Consider the following 22,986-nt stretch of genomic DNA (forward strand, 5'->3'; position numbering starts at 1 on the left):
TTCTTCCTGGATGCAGGATAAGAACTCAGGCAAAAGTGCTGGCAGCCACAGAGGTTTCCAGCCAGAAAGAGCAACACCCCAAAGATCCCATAACAATACCAGAAGGAAAAAAAACCCGAGAAACGAATGGAAGAAATGTTTGAAACAATAATGACTGAAAATTTCCCCAAATTAATGTCAGACACCAAACCACAGATCCAGGAAGCTCAGAGAACACCAAACAAGATAAATGCCAACAAAGCAAGACCTCATCTCCTGAAAGGTGCTCGCTTTCTGGGAGACACAGATCCCCTCCTGGAAGAGGCGCATGACCACATGGCAGGAGTTCCCTTCCGAGACTGCCAAGCACCTGTAGCAGTGCAGATCCCGAGCTCTCTTCATGCACAGCAGGGCCACCAGCAGGACCAGGGCAAAGGTCTCATGGCATAGGAACTGCTCATTCTTCCTCTCTTGCCAGTCATTTAGTTTCAATAAACTAAAATTTGTTCTTAGTTTTGTAGCTTAAAAAAGCCTACAAATAAGCCAGTGCAATTTCAGCAAACACGTTGTCTTAGTACATTTTCTGATGCTATAAGAGAAGTGGATTGGATAATTTAAAAAGAACTGAGATTTGTTTCTTATGGTTCTGGAGGCTGGGAAGTCCAAGGTCCAGGGGTCCGCATCTGGCAAGGGCCTTCTTGCTGTGTCACCCCATGGCAGAATGCAGAAAGACAAGAGAGCCCATGCACATGAGAGGGGAAAGGGGTCTGAACTCATCCTTTATAAGGATGTCACTCTGGTGATAAGGAACCCACTCCTGCAATAACAGCATTAATCCATGTATGAGGGCAGAGGCCTCATGACATAATCGCTTTTTAAGGGTCTCACCTCCCAACACTGTTGCATTGGAGATTAAGTTTCTACTACATGAACTTTTGGGGATACATTCAAACCATAGCACATGTGTTTTCTGCTTTCAGTTTAAGGGAGGTTTAGTAAGTAATATTTATAGTTAAAAACATCGAACACAGTGAAACCCCGTTTGTACTAAAAATACAAAAATTAGCCAGGCGTGGTGACGCATGCCTGTAATCCCAGCTACACAGGAGGCTGAGGCAGGAGAATTGCTTGAACCCGGAGGCAGAGGTTGCAGTGAGCTGAGATCGTGCCACCGCACTCCAGCCTGGGCAACAGAGCGAGACTCTGTCTCAACAACAACAACAACAACAACAACAACAACAACAACAACAACAACAAAATCAATGCAGTATAATTACCAAATATTAGATTCTAGAGTGATCTGTGACTCTGCTACCCCAGAACAGTCTAGATGAGGTCAGATCTTGACAGAGGGCTTTTTGGGTGGTATTCCTGCAGAAGGAGAGAAGGGGGAGAGGGGAATAAGAGGGAGGGTGGTAGCAGCAGCAGCGGGGAAGGAACAGAGACATGGAGAACGACAGAGTTGCATGGTTACTGAGAGATGGGAAGGTATGGAACCCAGCAGAGACTGCACATCTGGGTGGGACATGGACAACCAAACTCCATTTCCTACTCCCCCCTCCCACAGCCTGGACTGGAATCAGATCCTTACCTGGGCACAGATCCTGGTGATAGGGGAGGACTTGCAATCTGGCTTCATACCTGGGACCTTGAACCTCACAACTGCCTGGTTCTGAGAGCCCAAAGACTCCAGGCAGCAGTGCTGGAAGCAGGGCCAGAAGGTGCAGCTGGAGCCACAGGGCCGGGTCTGCTTCAAGTCTAGGATGACACCGTCATCACAGCACTGCTCCAAGGGGTTGTAGGTCCACTCCCCACACCTGGGCGCTGGCTGGCATAGCCACAGTCTAGGATCTCGAAGAGTCGGGGCTGGATGGGCTGCAAGGACCAGCCTAGGACCACCTCCCCACCAACCTTAATGCTGTTCTCTCCTCCCTCACTGCATCTCTTCTCACCCGTGACTCCTTCTGAGTTTGAACTCAGGAGTTCAAAAATGAAGACGGCAGCTGAGAAGCAGAAGGGGAGCGAGAATGATTCTGAGGTCACCAGGTCTTGACCACGGGGCACAAGATGATGTCTCTGAGCTTCTCTGGTTGCTGTAACAGCTCAGAGTGGATTTTGAGACTGGCTGTGGGTGCAGGTCCTGGGGACTGGGCTTGGCAGGTGAGGAAAGGCAGGGAGGGCTCTGGGAAGAGTTAAGCTTCTGGAATTTTCAGTTCAGGAGACAGACTACAATGCAGTCACAGATGACATAGCAGTGATTATGAGGTGGGACACCAATAATTAAATAGAGAAGAGAGAATTAACTTTGAAGTTCAGAAATAATTAGGGATGCGATATCATTAGGGATTAGTTTAGCCTAGGGCTGGGGTCTCCTTACCAAAAATTCTGGGCACCATGGTTTAGGCTTCAGGGCAGCGGATGAGAGAGCAGCAGTGGAAATGGGTCAGTGACTTTACATAGGGGCTTATATAGGATATGAACTTACCAACATTTAGGGAAGTGTGCAGAAGGAGTGGCTTCTTGGGAAGAGTCGGGCATGAAGAGCTGCAGGGAACATAAATCATTCATCAAAAGCTTAATGAGATGCTTCTGGACCTGTTCCAAGTAGCTGCTGCCTCCTCAGACCCTTCAGATCCTCAGGATAAAGGCTACCCAGGAACCCGTCTAAGCTTTGACTCTGCTGAGTGTCTTTCTTTGAACACTGCCCAAGGGAAAACCACTTGGAAGATATTCCTTAACTCTTGCTTATCTAAGAGCAAACTACTCACCAAACACCGGCTGTCTCTAGGGTCCCCATATTCCTCCACCCTGAAGTTTCAAGGAGTCCCTCTACTCCCCGTCTCAGTTCATCTCCAGACCTGCACTGTCTATAATTTTTCAGAGTCACGTAGGGGAAATTGTGAAGTTGCAGCATAATCTAGAAGAACAGCAGGGGCTGCAAAACTGTGCCGGGGAGAACAACAACAACAACAAAAATAGGTGGTGTAGGATGGACCTCTGGGATTCATAGAACAGACAGGAAAGCAGCACCTTTTTTTTTTTTTTGGTCTGTGGAGTGCCTTGTTCAAGCAAATGCTCTTGTGTGTCTCACTGTGTGATGGGATTACATGTGGGGTATTATTACAGCATGCCCCTCCATTTTCCACTGGTTTCTTCCCTGTGTCACAGTGAGAAGGGTGGGAGGGTGAAAGAAGGATAAGGCAGAGGTGTTAGAGCTTTGTAAAAGTGCATTGTTAGTATAGAGTCTCTTCCTCCTCCTTCCTCTCTCTCTCTCTTTTTTTTTTTTTTTTTTTTTTTTGAGACACCGTATCTCTCTGTCTCCCAGGCTGGAGTGCAGTGGTGCTATCTTGGCTCACTGTAACCTTTGCCCCCCAGGCTGAAGCCTTCCTCCCACCTCAGCCTCTTGAGTAGCTGGGACCACAGGCATGCACCTCCTGGCCTGGCTAATTTTTTTGTGTTTTTCATAGAGTCAGGGTCCTACAATGTTCTGGTCTTGGAATCCTGAGCTCAAGCAATCCACCTGCCCCAGCCTTCCAAAGTGCTGGGATTTCAGGTGTGAACCATCGTGCCTGGCCTCTCTCTCCTCTCTTAACTGGATGTCCAATTCTTCGGTATTGATTTCGTGCAATAAACTAGCTCTCCTCGCCTATTTCTGCAGTTGCGTATTTGCATAGATACGTCTGTCTGTCTACTTATCAATATGCCTTCTCCTTTCCCACACATCCAAACAGAAATCCCGCCTGTCAAGACACATTCTCTCACCTACACAGAACAGCTGCTGAGGAAACAGACCTATAAGAACTACATTCCTGTTTATCAAGTTAAGTAGTGTGAATACCACATTATAACTCCGAGCCAGCAACCAAGAAATTTATGACGACTTGAAAGGGAAAGCCGCAATGAAGAGTATAAGTGACTAAGGAGGGAAATCCCAAAGCTGATGACTAGAATTGATCTCCGTATAATTGAACTATCTATGTAGAAAATCCCACGGAACCCGCTGTCAAGCAAGAGGTGAGTCTGATAGATTCTTCTAGTGACAAAAACAAGCCCTTTTTAGATTCAGACACTTTATTACTTACACAGACAGGGAAAGGAAGGGTAGCCACAGGTGCCAGCACCATGTCCCTTGTACAGGGTGACACTGAAACAAAAGGGCCAGATGACTGAACAAGAATAATAGGATGCCTGTTGCTGAGTAGAGAATCCAGCCTGTGGCTCCATGGTATAGGGAGGTAGAAAGCCTCATCCCTCCCCAGAAGCCAGAGGCAGTGAGAAGCTGTGTCATGGCGGCCTCCCTTATCCATAGAGAAGTGACGAGTGACGCTGTGGCAGCTCCCCACAAGCCTCCCATGACCTCACGTTCTGGGAAGACCAGAGAGTGTTCTGCCATGACATACATCAGCGTCAGTTAATTTCACCAATGTGGCCCACGTGGCGATGTCTGAGGTCACCAGGGCATTAGGGCAGAACCGTTACCATAAAGCTACCCCAAAAGCTCCTGGAACTAATAAGTAAATTTAGATGGTTGTAGAATACAAAGCCAACACACACAAATCAATTGCATTTCTCGCTCCTGGAAAGAGTAAGTGGAAACAAAAATTTAGAGGGCAACAATGCCATTTATAATACCCCCCCCCACTCAAAATTGAAATAATTAGGTATACTGTAAATCTAGGAGAACATGTAGAGGATATATATGCTTAAAACTATAAACTAGTGATTAAAGTAATCAAGGAAAACCTAAATATACAGTGGTATATCATGTCATAGTTTAGAATATGGGGCTTTTTAGCTAAGATGTCAATTCTCTCCAAATTGTCTACAGATTTAACACAATTCCAATGAACACCCAAACAGGATTTGTCTCAGATAGAAGCAAAATAATTCTAGAATTTGTCTAGAAAGGCAGTGGAAACAAGAAGGGCCCAAACAATTTTGGGTGATGAAAAATGTTAGAGGGTTCACACTACCCAATTTCACAATTACTCAAGCTACAGCAATGAAGACAGTATAGTACTGGCAAGTAGAGAGACACATAGATCAATGGAGCAGAAAAGATTTCAGAAATAAACCCAAACAAATATGGCAAATTGACTTTTGACAAAGATGCAAAAGCAATTCAATGTGGGAAAAGATAGTCATTTCAACAAATGGTGTGGGACAATGGGTATGCATATGAAAAAAAATCTTCTACCAAAGCTTACACTTCCTACAAAATTTAACTCCAAAATGATCTAGATATAAAAAGTTAAACTATACATTTTCTAGAAGAAAACATTAAGAATATCCTTATGACTTAAGGAAAAGATACAAAAAACATTGTCCATTTAAAAAATTGATAGATCAGGAGGGGGGTTTCACCCTGCTGGCCAGGCTGGTCTGGAACTCCTGACCTCAGGTGGCCTGCCCACTTCAGCCTCCCAAAGTGCTGAGATTACAGGTGTGAGCCGCCGTGCCTGGCCCCAGTGTCTTTACTGTAACCTTTTTTTTTTTTTTAAAATCAGCAAGGGCTTTATGACCTGTATCCTATCTCATCCTGTCACTTAGAAGGCCTTATCATCTGCAGCCCAGTAGGTGTCAGCTTTATTTTACCCAAACCCTACTCAAGCTGGAGTTGCCCTGGTTCAAATGCCTCTGACAGAGGCGCAAATGCTGCTACTCTGGTCACTCTCTATTCCTCTGAATAAGAAACTGTCTTTTGTCTCTCTTTTTGCCAGCCTGGCAGTGAGGCTTTCACTGTCCTTTTGTTCCACCCTCTTTTCAAGGATGTTTGTGTAGTGAAAAGCCTTGAAAGAAAAAAAAAATCACTCAGACATGGCCTGTCCCTGTGCCTTGGGCTACTTAGAGACTGGTGGCTGGGTTCTCAGTGGAAGCATCTCAGGACACTATGTGACCTATCTTGACCTAGCCTGGGAAGACACGCAGTATCACCTCTGAAACCTTCTTATGCAAAAGAAGAGCCAACCCAGATTCAATGGAGGGTAATTAGATTCCACGTCTGATAGGGGACTTGGCAAGGTCACATTGCAGAAGAGAATGTGGGGTAGTAAATATTGTTGTGCTCATCTTTACAAATACAATCCGATGCACTAAAATAGCACTTTCCTCTCCCTGGCCTTACCCTGGGGTTCTCTCAGGATGTTTCTGCTATCTATTATCTATTTTTTTTTTTTTTTTTTTGAGACGAAGTCTTGCTCTGTCACCCAGGCTAGAGTGCAGTGGCATGATCTGGGCTCACTGCAACCTCTGCCTCCCGGGTTCAAGTGATTCTCCCACCTCAGCCTCCCTAATAGCTGGGATTACAGGTACCCGCTATCAATGTCCAGCTAATTTTTGTATTTTTGTAGAGACAGAGGTTTCACCATGTTGGCCAGGCTGGTCTTGAACTCCTGACCTCAGGTGATCTGCCTGCCTTGGCCTCCCAAAGTGCTGGGATTACAGGTGTGAGCCACCTTGCCTGGCCATTTCTGCCATCTTTATCTTCCATTTAGATTTGCCTATGTGTTTCACAGGGTGAATTTTTCATCCCATGCAAGGTTTTGATGGTTCTGAGATTGCAAGTATGATTTCCTCAATGGTGACAAAAGCTGAGCCTCCTTCATATTTATTATATTAGATCCTATGCACAGGGAGTAGTTGTGCCATCAAAGTATGTAGGAGGCTGAAATCTCAGCTCAGCAGAGTGGGCACATGGGCGGCAGCTGGCACCTGCATGTTCATCAGGGTAAACTGGTTTCATTACACCACTGTGCTCTGCAAAATTGCCATACGTTATCATACCCCACGCCAGGCACAACTTTTTGAAGGGATGGACCCATCCCAGGTAGTAGAAACATAAGTCTTGCTTTAGTTTGCCCAAGGGTCAGTCCAATTGGCAGACCTACCCACTCACCACTTAGACCAACGCCCAGATCCATCCATCATGGCAGAAATGGCATATAGAAGAAGGAAGCCTCAGCTGTATGACGAGCAGTCATGGTGCATATTCTAAGGGGGAGGAGGTAAAGCCTGGAAGATGCAGTGCAATTTGGTCCACTTCACACAGGCATGAGCTGGCAACTCAGATCTGTCCAAAAGCTGCACCCAGGGCCTGTTTTCCATTTTCTGAGGCTCCTCTGTATTGAAAAATAAAGAAAGGCAAACAAGGGTTACTAAAATCATGAATTTATTTTAAATGCCCACATTTTAAAAAATGGATGTAATTAGAACAAAAATACACTGCAATATTCTGGAGTTGTTTAAAGGATTTACAGAATCATGAATTAGTGGTGCCCTGCAGGGAGGGTTGAGTGGCAATGAGACAAGCATATGGTCATAGAATGGACTCTGCCCCAGCCCACTGGGATCTTTCTGCAATGGCAGTATTTACCTCATTCAGAGAAGGATAATAGTAACCCTTGGAGAGTGTGAGGTGTGAACCAGGTGATCCTCATTGCTCGGATCACCTGTGACAGAGTCAGCTGCAGCTTGGAAATAACAAACCCGGGAGGATCCAGAGAGATTGGAACCAAGATGGCGTTTCTGGAACCCAGAGCTCTCCCAGGACCTGCTGACCTCAGGTAATAATTCAGAAATGTTTTCCAGGGGAGCAGATATTGAAGAACCTTGGGGCATGATCAGGAATCTCGAGGGTCTGTCCTAAAGCTGCAGCATTGTTATTTTCTAGAACTGTGCTGTCCAATATTGAAGCCACGAGGCACATGTGGCTATTTAGATTAGTTAAAATTAAAGAAAACTTAAGAGTTAGTTGCTCATTTTCACTAACCACAGCCACTTTCAGCCTTCACTTCTTTCCAGTGGAGGCCCCAGGAATAACGGAGCAGAAACAAATCATTTCCACTGTGCCCTGTCCAAACTGCTGACCCACGGAATCCATGAAAATAACAAAATAGTTGTTCATGCCACTGCATCTGTAGTGGTTTCTAATGAGGCAACATATCATTAGCATAGAAATTGGTATGTGGCCATGAGGAGCTGCTATAACAAAAAGACCTCAGACGTGTGGTTTTAGCTTGGGTCCGGGTGGTAGTCAGACACCAGAAGCTCCTTGTGGAGAAAGTTCATGAAGGCTGGAAGTGTCTCAATTGACTCTTGGGGAAAGCTGGAAGGATGGGAGAAATTGTCATTAGAATCTGAGAAAAAATGCGTTTCTTATTATATATTAGCAGAATTTTTGGTAACAATGACACTTGTGGTAACATTGAAAATAGCAAATATTCCTAGTGAACCTATGGATTTGGCTAAGGATACTGCTAGGCAGAATCACATGTGTAACAATTGCTTTCCTTCAGCCACACACAATAAGAACAGAGATATAAGGTATAAAAAATAGAGAAAATGTCCAGTTTTTGAGCAAATTTTAGAGGGTATATAAAGAAGTGCCAGGATTTGCTGGGTTCAAGAATGAAAGAGTTGGCCGGGTGCGGTGGCTCATGCTTGTAATCCCAGCACTTTGGGAGGCCGAGGCGGGTGGATCACGAGGTCAAGAGATCGAGACCACGGTGAAACCCCGTCTCTACTAAAAATACAAAAAAAAATTAGCCGGGCGTGGTGGTGGGCGCCTGTAGTCCCAGCTACTCGGAGAGGCTGAGGCAGGAGAATGGCGTGAACCCGGGAGGCGGAGCTTGCAGTCAGCCGAGATTGCGCCACTGCACTCCAGCCTGGGTGACAGAGCGAGACTCCGTCTCAAAAAAAAAAAACAATGAAAGAGTTTGTAACTCCTGTCTCTCCAAGTGTGGCAAGATCTCAAATTTTAATAAGCCTCTTGGGAAAGCTCAAATTCAAGGTGAGGCTGTTTATTTGTTTTGCTGTGTGTGTGTTTTTTTAAAACTCTGAGATACATCCAAGTTTATGTGTCATACAGTCTCTCAGCCAAAACAAAATTAAATCCAATTATCTTAAGGGCATGTCTCATAGGCCCTCCCTGTCAAACAATGGGGCTTCTCAAAATCTTAAGATAATTGTTCTCACAGGAGGCTCAAATTAGAGAGGTGGTCTTGGTAGTGACCTATGTAGAAAAACATTTGAAGAGATCACTGTTGATAATTTTCCAACATCTATGAAACACATCAATCCAAAGATTTGAGGAGCTCTGTTTTTGAAAATAGGATTATTTTGCAAGTAGAACTTATTATTTATAACATAATGTTATGGTGTTTATCCTCACCATTGTATTTTACTGCATTGGCTTTTATTTAATTTCAGCCATGTGTGGATATGGCCAGATGTAGTTCAATCCATCTTGGTTGGTTGAAAGAAATACGGAATGCATAGATACTGGCTTAGAATGAAATAATAGCATTAGATCTTGCCATGCATCTTTATGGGGAATGGGTGAGTGGTTTTTGTTGTTGTCATTGGTGTAGACAAAATATAAAAAGCAGGGGAGCTTTGACTTGACAAGAGCCTCCTGACGTGGGACGTTTCGACAAATTCATAGATGTGCAAATTGTTTTTAAAAATATAAGGAAGAAAGTCACTTGCCTTCCTGGAGTTTGGCTTCATGTCTCTCCTTCAAGTATACCAAATCAGATTCGGTAGAATTTTCAAATCTATTTTCCAACTTTTTGGGTTCATGCATCTTACACTTAAACTGCTCTTAAAAATAAAGTTGGATCGATGTAAACATCTTTAGAAGAAAATAATTGGTAAACATGATGACATTTCTTTTTTGTTGTTGTTGAGATGAGGTCTCTGTTACCCAGGCTGGAGTGCAGTGGCGCGATCTCAGCTCACTGCAACCTCCGCTTCCCAGGATCAACCGATCCTCCCACCTCAGCCTCCCCAGTAGCTGAGACTACAGACATGCACCACCATGTTCAGCTAATTTTTGTATTTTTTGTAGAGATGGGGTTTTGGCATGTTTCCCAGGCTGGTCTTGAACTCCTGGGCTCAAGCAATCCGCTGGCCTCAGCCTCCTAAAGTGCGTGAGCTACTGTGCCCAGCCAAGACATTTCTAAACACATGGAAATAGCACATACGCTCAAAAGACTGAACAGTCATTAAAACCATTACCTCTCTATCTCTCTCATTGCATTTGTTATAAAAGAAAAGATCTTGGCTTATCCATCCACCATCCAAAATTCAAATTTTGCTTTATTTATGATATTCTCTTGACAAGAAACTCTTCTGACAAGAAAACTGATGTGCATATATGTCCAAACCCTGATGCCCTGATGTTGAAATGATACTCCCTTGAATAGTAAATGTTTTCATGGGATTGGGGTGAAATAGGAAGTGAATACCCCCCTCCCTTCCCCAAAAAAGGAGAAAACTTTCATCAAAAAATAGCACAACTTGTAAAGGGAGATTCTGGTAAAATGTCATGAACTGAAACCACTACATGAGGTAAGCCCATATGTGCATTTAAGACTGTATATTTCCCTCTAAGCTCCTCTTTTAGTTGTATCACACAGGTTGTGTTCTGGTGTATATTCATCATGATTTAGTTTAATTGGCTTTCTAATTTCCATCATTTCTTTTTTGGCGCATGGATCATTTTAGAAGTAAATTACTTCATTTCCAAAACTTTGAAATTTCCTAGGTATCTTTTTTTGTAATAGGTCTCTAGCATCATTCCACTTTGTCCAGAGAATTTTATGTTCTTTATTTTTTACAGCAGTTTTAGGGGCTGGGTGCAGTGGCTTATGCCTGTAATCTCAGCACTTTGGGAGGCTGAGGTGGGTGGATCACTTGAGATCAGGAGTTGGAGACCAGCCTGGCCAACATGGTGAAACCGCGTCTCTACTAAAAATACAAAATCAGCTGGGCATGGTGTTGCAGGCCTGTAGTCCCAGCTACTTGGGAGGCTGAGGCAGAAGGATCGCTTGAACCCAGGAGGCGGAGGTTGCAGTAAGCCAAGACCACACCATTGCACTCCAGTCTGGGTGACAGAGTAAGACTCTCAAAAAAAAAAAAAAAGAAAAGAAAAGAAAAGAAAAAAGAATAGTTTTAGGTTCACAGCAAAATAGAGCAGAAGGTACAGAGATTTCCCAAATGCCCCCTTCCCCCACACACTCATGCATCCCACTATCAATATCTCTGCACCAAAGTGGTACATTTGTTCCAGTTGTTGAATCTGCATTTACACATCATTATCACTTAAAGTCTACAGTTTAGATTAGGATTTACTCCTGGTATTGTACATCCTATGGCATGTGACAAATGTAGAATGATATATGTTCACATCTATATCCTATAATTGTTATATGCTATAACTCTGATATAGTTATATCCTATAACTCTGGTATAGGAGTTAAAAAGAAATAGGCAGATAGTGAGGGTATGGAGGTCCTCAGTAAGGTTTTCCTTTTAATGAAAATCAGCCCCAAATCATTTTCCCTCCTAACAAAGATCAGCCTGAAAAGTTGAGCTGCAGACATAGATGCCGGCAGTTATGCCAATCATGTTCAAGATGGCGGCTCCATCTTCCCTTCTCTTTGCCAGTCATGTGTATAGTAAGGAGCAGACAAGATGGTGCTGGCCAAGAGGAAAGCCCATTTGCATAATAAGATTAGGGTGGGGTGGCCAGCCTTCCCTGTGCGCGATGTAAATGTCACACCTGATTGAAGCAATCCGTGGGCCCTATGTACATGAGACACCGCCTTCTCAAGTCAGCCTAGAAAATCTGGTGCACTCCCTGCCAGCTGGTCTTTCCTTTCAGAAGCCCCTCTCTCTCACTAGAAAGAGAGCTGTTCTCCTTTCTGTCTCCTTCCTTCCTTCCTTCCTTCCTTCCTTCCTTCCTTCCTTCCTTCCTTCCTTCCTTCCTTCCTCCTTCCTTCCTTCCTTCCTTCCTTCCTTCCTTCCTTCCTTCCTTCCCTCCCTCCCTCCCTCCCTCCCTCCCTCCCTTCCTTCCTTCCTTCCTTCCTCTTTCTCTTTCCCTCTCTCTCTTTCTCTTACTTTTTAAGACAGAGTTTCACTGTTTTGCCCAGATTGGGGTGCAGTGGCACAATCTTGGCTCACTGCAACCTCTGCCTCCTGGGTTCAAGTGATTCTCCTGCCTCAGCCTCCCACGTAGCTGGGATTACAGGTACCCACCACCAAGCCTGGCTAATTTTTGTATTTTTTAGTAGAGATGGGGTTTTGCCATGTTGGCCAGGCTGGACTTGAACTCCTGAACTCAGGTGATCTGCCTGCCTCGGCCTCCCAAAGTGCTGGGATTACAGGTGTGAACCACCACACCCAGCCCCTTTCTCTTTCTTTTGCCTATTAAACCTCTATTCCCGAACTCCACATATGTGTCTGTGTCCTCAATCTTCTTGGCATGAGATGACAAACCCCAGGTATTTATCCTAGACAATGATGCTGCTTCACCTCCATAGTACCATAGAGAGTAGTGTCACTACCCTAAAAATCCTCTGTGCTTTGCCTGTTCTTCACTCCCTTCCCCCCACCCTCTGGCACCCACTGATTTTTTTACTGTCTCCATATATTTCCCTTTTCCAGAATGTCATATACTTGGAATCATTCTCCATCCCTTTACTTTTAATCTGTATGTATCCTTATATTTAAGGGAGATTTCTTATTGACAATGTATAATTGGGTCTATTTTTTAATCCATTTTGACAATCCTTGCCTTTTAACTGCTGTATTTAGATGATTGGATTTTTAAATAATTATTAGATTAACATCCACTATATTTGTTACTGTTTTCTATTTACTGCCCTTGCCCTTTGTTTCTATTTTTGTCTTTTCTCTTCCTGCTCTATGTGGTTTTAATTGAGCATTTTATTTTATATCATTTCATCTTCTCTCCTTTTTAAGAATATCAATTATACTTCCTTTACTTTTTTGAGTGGCTGCCAACAGTATACTTCACGGATAGTTCAAGTATCTTTTTTTGTCTTTTAAATTTAGTTTATTAAATTTCCTCATCTAATCAAGTATCTTATAATAACAAAACATTCTTAATTTTTCCCTCCCATCTGTTGTGTCATCACTGTCATTCATTTCACTTATAAAAGCTATAGTCCCAGAACTTTGGGAGGCCGAGGCAGGTGGATAACAAGGTCAGGAGATTGAGACCATCCTGGCCAACATGGTGAAACCCCGTCTCTACTAAAAATAGAAAAATTAGCCAGGCATGGTTAGCCAGGCATGGTGGCCCGCACCTCTAGTCCCAGCTACCTAGGAGGCTGAGGCATGAGAATCGCTTGAACCCGGGAGGTGGAAGCTGCAGTGAGCCAAGATTACACCACTGCACTCCAGCCTGGGTGACAGAGGGAGACTCTGTCTCAAAAATAAAATAAAATAATAATTTAAAAAGCTATAGTTATTGGCTGGGCATGGTGGCTCACACCTGTAATCCCAGCACTTTGGGAGGCTAAGGTGGGCGGATCACCTGAGGTCGGAAGTTTGAGACCAGCCTGACCAACACGGAGAAACCCCGTCTCTACTAAAAATACAAAATTAGCCAGGCGTGATGGTGCATGTGTGTAATCCCAGCTACTTGGGAGGCTGAGGCAGGAGAATCACCTGAACCTGGGAGGTGGAGTTTGCAGTGAGCTGAAATTGTGCCATTGCACTCCAGCCTGGGCAACAAGAGCAAAATTCCGTCACAAACAAAACAAAACAAAAAGCTATAGTTATCAAATACATTGTTGCTATTATTATTTTGGTCATAGTGCTTTATATCAATTAAGAATAAGAAAAATAAGTTTTTATTTACCCTCACTGATTCTTTCTACAATACTCTTTCTTTCCTTATGTTCTTCAGAATTTCTGACCTATATCACATTTCTTCTCTCTGAACAATGACTTTTAATATTTCTTGCCACGCAGATCTACTGGCAACAAATTCCCTCAATTTTTGTTCATTCAAAAAAGATTCTATTTCTCCTTCACTTTTGAAGGATAATTTCCCAGTATACAGAATTGTAGGTTGGTGGTTTTTCTCTCTCAATCCTTGAAATATTTTACCCTACTTTCTTCTTGCTAGCATGGTATTTGAGAAGTTAGATATAATTCTTATCTTTGCTCTGCTATAGGTAAGAGGTTTTTCCTTCTGTCTTCTTTTAAGACTTTATCTTTCATTTTCTGCAGTTTGAAAATAATGTGCCTAGGTATAGGATTTAAAAAAAATCTTGCTTAGCATTATCTGAACTTCTTGGATCTGTAGTTTGGTGTCTGACATTAATTTGGGGAAATTCTGATCCATGATTTTTCTTCCATTCCTTTCTTTCTTCTCCTTCTGGAATTTCAATTACATGCCTGTTACATGTTTTTATAGTTACATATTTTATAGTTGTCTCACAGTTCTTGGACATTCTGTCCCTTTTTTTTAGTATTTTTTATCTTTGCTTTTTTAGTTTTAGGGGTTTCTATTGACATGTTCTATTGACATATTCTACTGACATATATACATATATATAATATTTATAAAGAATTGGCTCTTGCAATTATAGAGGCCACTAAGTCCCCAGATCTGCAGGGTGAATCAGCAAGCAGGAGACCCAGGAGAGGCAATGGCTTCGTTCCAGTCCAAGTCCAAGGTCCTGAAAACCAGGAACGCCAATGGTGTGATTCCAGCCAGAAAGTGGGCAGACTTCAGCCTCAGAAAGAGCTGACATTTTAGTTTAAGCCTGGAGGCAGGAAAATACCTCATGTCCCAGTTCAAAGGCAATCAGGCACGAGAAATTCTATCTTATTCAAAGGAGGGTGTCGTTGTCATTTTGGGCTGCTATAACAAACGACTATAGACTGAGTGGCTTATAAACAACAGAAACGTGTTTCTTACAGTTCTGGAGGCCATAAGTCTAAGATTAGAGTGCCAGCATGGTCCAGTTCTGGTGAGGACTCTTTTCCAGGTTGTGGACTGTCATCCTCTCATTGTATTTTCACGTGGTGGACAGAGCGAGGAGCTCTCTGGGGATCCTTTTATAAAGGCACTAATCCCATTCACGGGGGCTCCACAGGCATGAACTATCATCTTCCAAAAAGGTCTCATCTCCTAATACCATCACACTGGGGTTAGGATTTCAACAGATGAATTTTGGTGGGTAGAAACCTCCAGTCCATTGCAGAATCAGCCTTTTTGCTCAGGCCTTCAGCTGAAAGATGAGGTCCACCCACATTAGCAAGGGCACTCTGTTTTACTCAGTCTGTCAAATTAAATGTTAATCTCATCCAAAACACCCTCACAGAAACGCCTAGATTACTGTTTGACCAAACATCTGGATATCTCATGGCCCAGTGAAGTAGACACATAAAATGAATCATCACAATGATGAATCATCACAATGTTTTTGACATCTAGCATGTCTTTGTTATTCTTTCTAAGAATTTCCGTCATTCTACTTATATTGCCCATTGCATGTCACCTACTCTTCCTATTAGAGCCCTTAGTATATTAATCAATGCATTTTGAATTTCTAATCTGAGAATCCCAACATCCCTATCATATCTGAGCCTGGTTGTGATGCCTGCTCTGTATCTTTGTACTTCTTTGCCTGTAGGATGTGTCTTAGTCTGTTTTGTACTGCTATAACAGAATGCCACAGACTGAGTAATTCATAATGAACAGAAATTTATTTGCCACAGTTCTAGAGGCTGGGAAGTCCAAGATCAAGGCAGCAGCAGGTTTGGTGTCTGGTGAGGGCTCAGTCTTCACATCCCAGATAGCACCTTGAATGCTGCATTCTCCAGAGGGAAGGAACACTGTTCCTCACATGGCAGAAGGGCAGATGTGTGGCCAGGAGTTGTGGCTCATGCCTGTAATTCCAGCACTTCAGGAGGCTGAGGTGGGTGGATCATTTGAAGTCAGGAGTTCGAGACTAGCCTGGTCAACATGATGAAACCCCGTCTCTACTAAAAATGCAAGAATTAGCCAGGTGTGGTGGCGGGCACCTGTAATCCCAGCTACTCGGGAGGGTGAAGCATGAGAATCGCTTGAACCCAGGAAGCAGAGATTGCAGTGAGCTGAGATTGTGCCATTGCACTCCTGCCTGGGGAACAGAGAGAGATTCAGTCTCAAACAAAACAAAACAAACAAACAAACAACAAACAATAACAACAAAAGAGAAGAGCAGATGCAGGTGAATGCACTCCCCAGAGGGCTTTCCATTGCAGCATTCATTCCATTAATGAGGACAGGGCCCTCATGATCTGAACCTTCCATTTGTCCCCACCTCCTGATACTGTTGCATTGGTGATTAAGTTATCAACACATGAGTTTTAGAGGTGACAAACATTGAAATCATAGCACTATGACTTGTAGTTTTTTCTTTATAGCTGTGCATGGTGAACTGAGCAAAAGGAATTCTGGTCAATAGGCCTTTAGTGATGTGGTGCTAAGGTGTGAGGGGAGAAGAAGCATTCTATATTCCTATGATTGGGTCTTGGTTTTCTCATGAGCCTGTGTCCCTGGGCTGTGAACTTCGCACGTGTTTTTCTGTCCCCTGCCATTAGTTGGGACAGGATGGATAGGGGTGTGTATTTCCCCTCCTCAGTTAGGTTCTGAGAAAACCCCAATAGTTTAGATTCTAGTAAATTGTTTTTGTTAAGTAGAGCTTGTTAAGCAGAACAGAATGCTCTGTGTATTTCACTTTTTTCTTTTAACATTTTTTTAAGGGAATATTAGGTAGGAGCAATCAGGGTGTTGGTCATTATGATTATGCAGAGATGTTAATCAGGTATTACAAGAACTCCAATCATCATATTCTTTTTTTTTTTTTTTTTTGAGGTGAAATCTCTCTTGGTCACCCGGGCTGGGGGGCAGTGCTACAATCTTGGCTCACTTCAACCTCTGACTTCTGAACTCAAACGATTCTCCTGCCTTAGCCTCCCGAGTAGCTGGGACTACAGGTGTGTGGCACCCCACCTGGCTAATTTTTGTATTTTTAGTAGAGTGGGGTTTTGCCATTTTGGCCAGGCTGGTCTCAAATTCCTGACCTCAGGTGATCTGCCCGCCTTGGCCTCCCGAAGTGCTGGGATTACAGGCATGAGCCACCTCACCTGGACAATCATCATCTTCTAATCCACCCTCCAAAAATGATGAACAGGTAAGAACGATCCCACCTGACGATGCTCTTTGCATTTCAGAACTGTTGTTTTCCCTGTGAGACAAAGCAATGAGCATAAAAAACCCATGTTTTCTAATGTCTGCTTGAACTTCTGGCTCTGTGATGAGATGCATGTCTCTGGAATAATGCCTTGGAACAAAACAGAATAGAGCACAGGCTCCTGCACATCCGTTGCCTGAGTGACTTTCTTCCTTAAAGCAGGGGTTCTGAACCCCTAAGCTGCAAACCAGAACCAGCCGTGTCCTATGAGGAACCGGGCTTCACAGCAGGAAGTGAGCAGGGGCGAGTGACCATTACCATCTGAGCTCTGCCTCCTGTCAGATCAGTGGTGCCTGAGATTCTTATAGAACTGTGCAAGTGAAGGATCTAGGTTGTGCGTCCCTTATGAGAATCTAATGCCTGATGATCTGAAGTGGAACAGTTTCATCTGGAAATCATCATCTCCTCCCCCGGCCCCATCCCCTGGTGCCAAAGCAGTTGGGGGCCACTGCCTTAAAGGGTAAGTGACCCTAGCTTTGCCTGTTCCTGCACATAAGATCGCGTCTGACAGGGCTGGTGCCTGTGCGTCTACAATCTACAACCAAATATACTTTAATCTATAACCAGATGTACTCTTACACCCAAACTTTCATATGATTTTGCACGTACTGAATCTTCACCACCTGTGTATAAAACTGTGAGTGGACATACTGCATTGGAACAGTCTAAAAGAACTGCTCCTGGGCTGTGAACCTCCCTCTATAGTTCTCAGTAAGACTTCTGAATAAAACTAACTTTAATTCTCTTAAAGCTTGATTTTTTGTTTGTTTTGTCAACACCTCTTCCTTCCACCAGAAACATAAAGAGGTTTTGTTTTTTTTCCAATATTCACTATGAGAACCTGGTAGGGCTCTTGGAGGCAAAGCTCAGAAGAGGACAGAGGCTCCCCTTAGATTGGGCCCCCTGGAGTTTTTGACTCTCAGGCTTGTCCACACTAAGCCTCCACTAATTCATTCGTTGTAGTTTAAGTTTTTCTAAACTCTTTACTGGTTCCCACGGAGGTTTCTGCTGCAGAGTTCTGATTCTCTGTATCCTCCAGTCCATCTCTCCAAACCTTGGGGCAGTGGTTTGCCCTGTGATCTCCCTTTTCTAATAGATCTGAGAGTTGTTGACTTTCCACTTTGTTCAGTCTTTTACTTGTTAACATGGAGTGATAACTTCTAAGCTCTTTACGTGCCAGACCAGAAACTGGAAGTCCCAGAGAACATATTTTTAATAATGTTGATTTTCTAAAAGCTGAGGCTTTCTTCATGACTCAACATATAATCAATTATGGGCAAATATTCCATTTCTATGTAGACTTGGGAGGAACATATGTTCTACCGTTGTTGGCACATATATATATATATATATATATATGTATAATCTATCTATCTATCTATCTATCATCTGTCTATCCATCTATCTGTCTATTTGGTCACATGTGTTAGTTGCATTGTTCAGTTTTTAAACCCATACTAATTTAAAAAAATCTCCTTATTATGTAAATTATTCTGAGAAGTGTATTAAAGTCTTCCACTATTGTAAATTTATTTCTGTTTCATTCCATTTACTTTTTTTTGAAACCATGTTGTTAGGTACATTCAGATTTATGATTGTTATATGTTGATTTTGGGTTGTCATTTGTGTCATTATTATTTTTCCTGTTTTATCTCTAGTAATGCCTTTTACAACAAAGCCTACTCTGGTATTTGAATTGCTCCTGCAGCTTTCTTTTGGGAGTGTTTGTATTATGTATCTTTTCTAAGTATCAACTTTTAATATTTCTGAAGCCTCCCATGTAATGTGTGTTTCTTATAAGCAGCATGGACTATTTTTAAATTTTTATTTTTATCTTTTATTTGAGACAGGGTCTCACTCTGTCACCAGGCTGGAGCGCAGTGGTGTGCATAATCAGGGCTCAATGTAGCCTTGACCTCCCAGGCTAAAGCGATCCTCTTGCCTCAACCTCCCAAGTAGCTGGGACTACAGGCATGTGCCACCAAGCCCAGCTAATTAATTTTTCTTTTTTTGGTAGAGACTATTTTACTCAGGCTGGTCTCGAACTCCTGGGCTCAAATGATCCTCCCACCTCAGCCTCCCAAAGTGCTGGGATTATAGGCATGAGCCATCGTGGCTGGCCAGAATATTTAAAAATTCAACCTTAAAATCTTAGAATTTTATTTAAATTATTTAGTCAATTTGGTTTTCTTTTTCTTTTTTAAGACTATATTTTCAGAGTGGTTTCAGGTTCACAGCAAAATTGAAACAGAGGTACAGAGATTTCTCATATACCCCCTGATCCCACGCATGCATGGCCTCCTCTGTAATCAACAACTTCCACCAGAAGAGTATAGCTGTGAACAATTGATGAACCTATACTGACATGTCATAATCACCCAAAGTCCATAGTTTATATTGTGGTTCACCCTTGGTCTTGTACCAAGTCTATGGGTTTGGAGAAATGCATAATGACAGATATCCATCATTAGGGTCTCATATAGAGTATTTGCACTGCCCTAAAGACATTCTATTCTCTGCCTATTCATCATTCCCACTCATCTGCCTTTAATTACTACTGAGTTTGGGTTTATATCTGACGTTTCGTTTTTCTTATTTTTAAAAAGCCCTACCCACTTCTTTTGTTTCGTTTTCCTTCAGTTAATACCTTCTTTATAAATTTTTAATATTCTGATTTTCCACTCAACATTTTAGTTATACATTCGTATTAGTCTTTTGTCCTTTAAGATAAAAAGATGTATCATTGACTTACACTAGTTCCCTGTTATTCAAGGAGGGTAAGTTCCAAGATCCTTGGTGGATGCCTGACACTGCATAGTACTGAACTCTATATGTAGTTTTTTTTTTCTATACATTCATACCTATGATAAAGTTTTATTTATAAATTACCCATAGTTGATACTGTTTCTCTGGAAAACACTGACTAATACAATTATATTCAGTAGATTTTTCATTTTTGCTTCTTTTCCACCTCTAAAATTCCATTTGGTTCTTTTTTCATGTCTTTTATATCAATAGCTTCTACGTTCATGTTATTTTTTATTCCTGAACACATTTATAATAGATGTTTTAAAATCCTTGTCTGCCAAAAAAAAATTACCCATAGTAAAATAACAATAACTAATAATGCAATATAACAATCATAACAACATATTGTAATAAAAGTTATGTTAACGTGGTCTCTCTTTCTCTCTCTCAAAATATATTATTGTATGTAACATTTCTGGACTATGGTTAATTGTATCTGAAACCAGGAAAGTGACACTCTGGATAAGGGGAACTATGGTATTCTAAAACAAAATATTTCTTTTACCACTACCCAATATTGCTAGAACCTCAGAATGCTTTAATTCCATTTACACTCTTATGCCTTGCATTATTGTTGTTATTCTTTTTTTTTTTTGAGATGGAGTCTTGCTCTGTCACCCAGGCTGGAGTGCAGTGGCATGATCTCGGCTCCCTGCAAACTCCGCCTGCCGGTTTCAAGTGATTCTCCTGCCTCAGCCTTCCAGAGTAGCTGGGACTACAGATGCGTGCCACTACGCCCGGCTAATGTTATATTTTTAGTAGAGACAGGGTTTCACCGTGTTAGCCAGGATGGTCTTGATCTCCTGACCTTGTGATCCACCTGCCTCAGCCCCACAAAGTGCTGGGATTATATACCATAATTTCTTTATTCACTCGTCTGCTGTTGGACAGCTAGGTTGATTGAATATCTTGGTTATTGTGAATAGTACTGCAATAAACATGGAGGTGCAGATGTCTCTTAGATACACTGATTTCCTTTTTTGTGTGTGATAAATGCCCAGTAGTAGGATTGCTGGATGATATAGTGGTTGTTTTTGTAGTTTTTAAAGAGCCTCCATACTGTTCTACATAGTGGTGGTATTAATTTACATTCTAATCAACAATGTATAAGAGTTCCCTTTTCTCTGCATCCTTGCCAGCATTATTTTGTTATCTTTTTGATAATAGCTAACCTAACTCAGGTGAGATGATACCTCATTATGGTTTTAATTTGCATTTCCCTGATGATTAGTGATGTTGAGTAGTTTTTTCATATATCTGTTGCCCACTTTTATGTCTTCTTTTGAGAAATGTCTGTTCAGATCATTTGCCCATTTAAAAATGACTTTGTTTGTTTTTGCTATTGAGATGTTTGAGTTTCTTGTATGTTCTGGATATTAATCCCTAGTCAGATGAATAGTTTTCAAATATTCTTCCATTCTATAAATCATGTTTTCACCCTGTTGATTGTTTTCTTTGTTGTGCAGAGCTTTTTATTTTGATATAATCCCATTTATTTATTTTTGCTTTCATTGCCTGTGCTTTTGAGGTTTTATTCATAAGATATTTTCTCAGACCAATATCCTGAAGCATTTTCCCTGCTTTCTACTATAAGTTTTGTAGTTTCAGGTTTTACATGTAAATCTTTGAATCATTTTGAGTTTATTTTTGTATAGGGTGATCTATGGGAGTCTAGTTTCATTGTACTACATATGGATATTCAGTCTCCCCAGCAGTATGTATTAAAGAGACTATCCTTTCCCCAATGAGTGTTCTTGGCACCTTTGTCAAACTCAGTTGGCTATAGATACTTGGATTAATTTTCAGGTTTCCTGTTCTGTTCCATTGGTCTCTGTGTCTATTTTTATGCCAGTGCCATGCTATTTTGGTTACAACAGCTTTGTAGTATATTTTGAGGTGTGGTAGTGTGATGCTTCCAGCTTTGTTCTTTTTACTCAAGATTGCTTTGGCTTTTTGAAGCCTTTTGTGGTGTACTTTCATATCTACTTTCTCAATAATACCTCAAAAGCCATTTCTTTTCATATGATGCCCACACCAAAGAATAAACAAAGACATAAATACCTCAAGGACCTACTACCTAAAAAATTGAGCCTCTGTAATCTCAAAGAGAAAGTAAAAACCTGAGGGTTCCAAGGGAAGATGAATGTGAGGAAAACAGTGGAGTAGCCTAGAGATAAAGGAATAGAAGATCTATAGTCTTCAAAGTTGGAAGATAAAGGAAGATGGCCTTCTGTCTTCAAGAACAAAATTTGAAATGGAGGGAATCAGCCCTGGAGCTATTGCTGATGTGGTTGCCAAATCAATACATCCCCTTATGATCCTTCAGTATGGGTATTTATAGGGCCACTTGAAGAGAGACTATAGCCAACTTGGACATCTTTGGTGTCTTGGTGACTAAGGAGGGAAACTCAGTTTCTCTCAAAAGGGAAATGAAGAGAACTGCTGTATATGTCCCCTATGAACCAGGGGAGCAGTAAGTAAAACTTGGTAAAGGTCATCAAATTAGTTCTGCCAGGCTCTCACCTGCGACTGTGAAGGCACCTCATGTAAAGTAACATGCCTTGCTGGGAATGGCATTTGATAACAGCAGATTTGTTCTCAGTAATGTTTTCTTTTCATTTCAATTCTTTTCTGTTCTTTTCCAGATAGGGTCTCACTGTGTTGCCCAGGCTGGCCTCTAACTTCAGGAGTTCAACAGTTTCTCCTGCTTCAGCTTCCCGGGTAGCCAGGACAGGTGTGTGCCACCATGCTAATCTTCAGTAACGTGTTTTCTTTGATCTGTCATTGCATGTTTTGCTAGCCTCCCATGGGTGGATTGAATCTTGAATACCTCCCATGATCTTATCACACCCATCTTAACTAGAATATTTCCATTCAACACTGTGGCCACAAATTTTCCAGTCTTTTGAAATGAGGTCAAAGCTCTTCATTTGAATTTGCTTATTAGTGTCTACCTATATTGAAAAAAACACTACATCATTAATTTCATCCTTCAGTTCTGGTCCTTGTAAGTGGAAAGAGAACTTTAGATATACTTGCAAAGATCAGAATGTAGAATCATAGATATTTACAGTTTGTTCTCAATATTTTACAGCTGAATAGTAAAAATTTAATTTTACAGCAAAAAATTTTGTGAGCA

At 42.0% G+C, this 22,986-nt stretch overlaps 1 protein-coding gene across 1 annotated transcript; it reads right to left on the reverse strand.

The window, feature by feature from the left end:
• Positions 1-1,242: 1,242 nt before the first annotated feature.
• Positions 1,243-2,776, reverse strand: IGFL4 (IGF like family member 4). The gene is made up of 3 exons (XM_058428125.1): positions 2,748-2,776; positions 2,465-2,523; positions 1,243-1,854 (listed from the first exon to the last, which is right to left on the reverse strand). Exons 1-3 carry the CDS (start codon positions 2,774-2,776, stop codon positions 1,559-1,561), a joined length of 384 nt encoding a protein of 127 aa, XP_058284108.1. The 3' UTR covers positions 1,243-1,558.
• Positions 2,777-22,986: the final 20,210 nt, after the last annotated feature.

The sequence above is a fragment of the Hylobates moloch genome, unplaced genomic scaffold, assembly GCF_009828535.3.
Source record: "Hylobates moloch isolate HMO894 unplaced genomic scaffold, HMol_V3 SCAFFOLD_15, whole genome shotgun sequence".
In the NCBI taxonomy this organism is placed as follows: Eukaryota; Metazoa; Chordata; class Mammalia; order Primates; family Hylobatidae; genus Hylobates; species Hylobates moloch.

Excerpts from the sequence above, each read along its gene's own strand:
- IGFL4 (XM_058428125.1), bottom strand. The coding sequence starts at position 2,776 with ATGGGGACCCTAGAGACAGCCGGTGTTTG. Across the intron at positions 2,524-2,747 it reads CTAGAGACAGCCGGTGTTTG|CTCTTCATGCCCGACTCTTC; the intron begins GTGAGTAGTTTG and ends TGTTCCCTGCAG. Across the intron at positions 1,855-2,464 it reads GCACACTTCCCTAAATGTTG|CCCATCCAGCCCCGACTCTT; the intron begins GTAAGTTCATAT and ends TGGTCCTTGCAG.